This window comes from Mesitornis unicolor, unplaced genomic scaffold, assembly GCF_000695765.1.
Source record: "Mesitornis unicolor isolate BGI_N332 unplaced genomic scaffold, ASM69576v1 scaffold7584, whole genome shotgun sequence".
NCBI classification, from domain to species: Eukaryota; Metazoa; Chordata; class Aves; order Mesitornithiformes; family Mesitornithidae; genus Mesitornis; species Mesitornis unicolor.
Window position 1 is genome coordinate 644 of NW_010180739.1, and position 5,416 is coordinate 6,059.

Consider the following 5,416-nt stretch of genomic DNA (forward strand, 5'->3'; position numbering starts at 1 on the left):
AACTGGAAGAGGTGAACAACCTCAAAGTCATTAATTTCTTTCAAGTTTCCTGAAAGAGAGTAAATTATTTAAGATGGGAAACCTATGAACATCCCCACAGATGGGGAAACTATTTGCATTCAGTCCTTATCATGCACCAGTAACCCCAGTGGATAAGTGATCAGGTGCCCAAGCTAGAAAGAAAAAAAAGCTTAGAGTTTACATGCTAGAGGTGAACAACCTCAAAGTCATTAATTTCTTTCAAGTTTCCTGAAAGAGAGTAAATTATTTAAGATGGGAAACCTATGAACATCCCCACAGATGGGGAAACTATTTGCATTCAGTCCTTATCATGCACCAGTAACCCCAGTGGATAAGTGATCAGGTGCCCAAGCTAGAAAGAAAAAAAAGCTTAGAGTTTACATGCTAGCAAGTATTCAACCACAAGACAGAAATCCACAGGAGAACAGGGTTCACAGCACTATTGCTCACTTTACCGCTAATCTGAATAGCTGGTTGACAGCAAATAGAAACACCCATGCTTCAATACACAGTTTCTTCACAGTGAAGAATGAACAGGGTAACACTGAGTTATCTAAAGATGTATGTACTCATCAGTATAGAAAGAAGTGCTCCCCTAACTCTTTTGTTGAGCAAAGCATTGAATTTTTAATAGCAGTTTCTTCTCTCACTTGGTCTTTAGTCAGCTTTAAATACTCTCTGCACCGATAGGGTTTGAGATCCATTGCTGTGTAGAGCTTTCCCTCAAGACTTTTAAACAACATATCCATAGTCCTTGGCAGAATACCAAGGTCATCTTCTGACCCTGGAAGCAACATAGAAGAGAAAAACCCCAATTATTACTGGGAACTAGGTATCCATATAAATGAAGACAGGAAGATAAGCAATGCTAATCTCAAGGCATACACGGTCCCTGCTCACTCGGACAAAAGAGTCTCACACCTAGTAAAAAAGTTATTACAGCCTTACAAAGCTATATCACTAGATGTTCATGTAAAGTCTGGCAGTAACTCTGTCTGTTGGCAGTTCAGTGATATTTGTTACAGAAGGAGACTTTCAAAAGCTCCTTATTAATAGTCAAGAAAAGCTAGAGTATAGGGCCTACAGTTTAAATAAAAGAAAAGCTTATAACATCCCTGCTAGAAGTAATCCTCACTTAACAAAAAAAGGAAGTTAGTTCATTCAAGGAGAGCACATTTCCACTTCTACCTTGGAATGTGTAGGTTTTTCCAGCATTTGTAACACCATAGGTAAAAATAAGACGATTATAGCCATCCAAGAAATCTTGCACAGGTTGCTTCACGGCACCTTCAAAGAATTCTTCTTGAGTTGTTTCAGGTCCAAACACCTAAGCATTACCAAGAAACAATTTTATATTGTTGAAGCAATTGTTAGACACTGCTAAAGAATCTTCAAAATTCTTGATGTTTATAACCTTAAAGCCTATTGATAGTTTAAAAATCTAGGTTGCTTGGTATTAAATAACGTAAGTTAAAGAACTTTTTTCCAGGAATAAATTAGAAAAAAAACAAACAACTTTTAAAGATACTTCATTTACTTGTGAAAAAGTGAACTTCTGCATCATCTGTCCAGCATTTTTTTCACTCAGTCGACTCAAAGAGTTTTGGGGAGGCTTCAGTATGATCCTTGTCGAGTCTTCCATTGAAACACAGTCCTATTTAAAGGAAGTACAAGCAATGCAGGCATGAAAAAGAGTATGAAGAGCTCATCTTACAGGAAAAAAAAAAAAAGCCAACATACATTTGAAGTATTTTAAAGTAATTAAATGTCGCACCTGCAATTCATTTTCTCTTTCCAATGCTGTAGATGGTTTAACACGCAGACAAACTTGTATGTGTCCCTTAGGCTCCAAAGCGCTCCTCTTCATTTAAAATAAAATATAGATTAAAAAAAATGTTACTAGATTCTTTGTTTGATAACTAGCACGTTAAAGCATTAAAGGAGTTTTCTTTTCAGCAGGCTATTTTGAACAGATTTCCTTCATGACATGGGAAGCAAAAGTCATTCACTCCATCAGTTTTTACAAGTGCTTAGGTCCCTGCAGAAGGGCCCCCTGCTGTGATAACTTGGGGTCAACAACCTTGCAACACACACACACACTACATTCAGGTCAAGGAGAGATCAAGGTTAAAGCATTAAAGGAGTTTTCTTTTCAGCAGGCTATTTTGAACAGATTTCCTTCATGACATGGGAAGCAAAAGTCATTCACTCCATCAGTTTTTACAAGTGCTTAGGTCCCTGCAGAAGGGCCCCCTGCTGTGATAACTTGGGGTCAACAACCTTGCAACACACACACACACTACATTCAGGTCAAGGAGAGATCAAGAATGAAACCCACAAAAGCGTTCCATGATTAAGCTACTCTGAACTGGCAATCAGCCTCCATCACAGAGGACTGATGCATCCAGGAACGTGTCAGTGCAGTGCTGCACAACTTACTATGTGTGTCCTCCAGATTAAAAACATCCTGCAGATGCTTTTCATCTTCTCTGTAAAATTCTGAAAATTCTTATTGATGAAAAGACTACGCTTATTAAAAGAAAAACAAACCAAAATCCCCAAACAAACAAAAAACAACCACCAAAACCAAACCCAACCGTCTAACCAATGCAAACATTAAAGCCTTCTTACCCAGCTTGTGTCTGAGCTTGAAGAAACTGAAGAAAATTCAGTAGAGAGATCTGTTTTAATATCTTCCACATCTACTGGTCCTGCTCTTTGAGGTACCTCAACACCAGCAATAAAGGATGGTCTGCAAGATTTCTCGTTATCCGAAGTCATTTCCATCCTGCAAGACAGAATAAAACTATTGTTTGCACTCTGATCACATAGCATGGAGCTTCTGAAGTCCCTTAAAAGACAAGTCAATTTGAGACCAAGAGCTGCAGTTTCTTCTAAAAAGGTTTCTTTATCCCATTCACAATTTACATAACAAGTTTCTGACAGTGGAAAGAGGGTCTGCAGCGGGGGTCATATCATGAGGAAACAAAAAGAGACATTCTTCTTTCAACAGAAAGCAACTGTTCACCAGGGAAAAGCTTTACACGTACAGCAGAACCTTGCTAAAAATAACGTCTGACAAGGAAGATAGAATTAAAAAAAACCCAAAAACACCCACCCAAACCAACAATCGTATTATTCCACATCCACTTTTCCATCATCCCATTCTAGTGTCCATTTAGAACAAAAGCTCATTGTAAGAGTAACTCAAACTTCATGGTTCTCTCTACAGAACCTGAACAAATAGTTGGTATTATAAAGATAACACAATGTAGCTTAATAAAAGACAGAGTTCAGAAACATTCTGAAGAGTAAAAGATGGTTTTAGCTATTGAAGGGGACACTAGAACATTAGAGGACTTCATTCCAGAGTCCACTCTAAAAAGTGCTTTTTAAAAAACATTGAGTACATTTTGCTTTACTTTACTCTCCTGTTGTTTTTTCCTGTAATATTACAGATGTGACTTGGCAGCCTTTGTTATGAGTCAAGTTTAAAATAACTCATTGGGGAATTATTTAGACTATGGCAGCAAGCATTCTAGCAATTAGACACCTACCACATGACCTCCTACAGTTTTGAAGCTTTGGACACAGCAGTTTAGTGGTCTGATAATACCACCTTCCTGTGTCTATGCAACAATAGTGCATATACACTATCTCTGTAAATACTAATGGAGAGCACACGGTGTTAACTAAAACAAGGCACTGACCAGGACTGGTTCACAGCCCCTTTGCTCAGGAAGAGTGTGGCCTATTAAGCAGTCACAACACTTTTGTTCCCCTCAGCATAAAACATGGAACACGTCTGCACTGCCATATCAAAATACTTTACATCGTGCTCATACTATTTACCCTGTAAAAGGCAGATACAGAACTTTAGGAAGCTAGACAAACTTCACCAAACTGCAAGCAAAGTAAAGCTGTACATGAGCTAAGCCACAACGTTTACTTTGTTTCTTCTAGTCTGCAGCTCTTCTTTTTGTCAGGCAACTGTATGAAGATAAGGCAAAACTTGGTTTGAAATATTACAACAGCTTGAACAAACACTAACCTGCAAACAAGCTACTACTGGAAAGAAACATACCTGTGTCGTCACGATCCAGAAGTCTTATCCGAGAAGGTCTTACCCGCCAGCCACACAAAGTCACACCGCGAAACTCAGGCCCTGACGGGAAACACATTTGTTAGATAACTGACATTTCAGTTGCTTTAAACATTAGCTTATTTAAAAGTGTGATTTGTCGAGATTATGCCGTCAGTCTTTTTCAGCAAGAGGCAAAAGACAAGCGTTAACCTGCATACGCAAAGCTGGAACTGAAAGCGTTCGCACGAGCCCGGCGCTCAGACCAGTGCAGCTCAGCTGACAAGATGCAAAAACCAAGACGCAGACTGTTCGTTTGTGTCACACAGCACTGCAACTGCCTCACGTACTGTAGTGTAAATGGGTACCTTGCCTGGCTGCAGCCACTAAAAGGTACTTGCTTACTGGGCTATGTTCTTGTAGCTTTGCTGATCAGGACAGCAGCGTTCAGAGCTACAGCCGCTCTAACAGCGAAGGGCTCACGGCAGCACGCGCAGCCTGCGGCACTGTCAGCTCGCGCAGGAACCGTTGGAAAAGGTTCCAACCGGCACAGCAACCGCCAGCTTCTGGAAAATACCAAGGACCAACCCTGGCACGTAAAAAACAAAGTGCAACATAAAATTTTCCCCTCTGCGAACATCAGTATGTCACTCGAAGGCTTCGCACTGCTTTCCCGTTCTTACGGGACGCTGCCGCAAGGCTCTGTCAGCATCACGGCCCCAGGTCGGGTGTTACCCGCGACTTGCGCGTCTCGCAGCAGTGCCGAAAAGTTTTCACGCTGCCGGGAGAAGCTAGGGGAAGGCGCCTCGGCACTGCCCACGCTGCTTCCCAGCTTCACGGGCCCTCACCGCCGGCACCAGCACCCTCTTCCCTCCCCAGGTGAAAGCCCAGCAGCCGTGCGACCCCCACGGACTCACCCAAGAGCCAAAATCGCTCTGGCTGGACCGCAGCCGCCGGGTACAGGCAGCGCCGTGCTCCGCTGCGCGTCGCTGTAACCCCAGGCAACAACCAACGCTCACCGGTTCAGCGCAAGCGGCGCGGGCGCGGCTTCTTTTAAAGCCCGACCAATGGCCGTGCGCGGCGCGCGGGGGGCCTTCTAGAAGGGTGGGCGCAGCCTCAGCCGCGGCGAAAGGCCCGACGGGAAGGGGGGGTTTGCGGGGAAGTGTAGTTTTGCGGGAGGCGGTGAAGCCGCGCTCGGGGAAGGTTTCCTTTCAGGCGGCGGCTGGGCCTTGCTGTGGCAGTGGGCTGTGAGGGGGTGTTTACTAAGACTCCTGCGTTGCACGTACCCAGAGCCAGCAGGGCCCGTCCCCTCAG

General features: G+C 43.1%; 1 protein-coding gene across 1 annotated transcript; it reads right to left on the bottom strand.

Annotated features, from left to right (window-relative positions):
* Window positions 1-593: 593 nt before the first annotated feature.
* Window positions 594-3,583, bottom strand: LOC104539601 (kinesin-like protein KIF20B). The gene is made up of 6 exons (XM_010183176.1): window positions 3,579-3,583; window positions 2,653-2,809; window positions 1,796-1,882; window positions 1,559-1,675; window positions 1,210-1,348; window positions 594-805 (listed from the first exon to the last, which is right to left on the bottom strand). Exons 1-6 carry the CDS (start codon window positions 3,581-3,583, stop codon window positions 594-596), a joined length of 717 nt encoding a protein of 238 aa, XP_010181478.1.
* Between the last annotated feature and the right edge of the window lie 1,833 nt (window positions 3,584-5,416).

What these genes read in the sequence shown, in the direction of transcription:
- LOC104539601 (XM_010183176.1), bottom strand. An exon ending in AGAAGTTCACTTTTTCACAA is followed by an intron (nt 1,349 to 1,558) that starts GTAAATGAAGTA and finishes GGTAATGCTTAG; the next exon opens with GTGTTTGGACCTGAAACAAC. An exon ending in AAAAACCTACACATTCCAAG is followed by an intron (nt 806 to 1,209) that starts GTAGAAGTGGAA and finishes TGTTGCTTCCAG; the next exon opens with GGTCAGAAGATGACCTTGGT.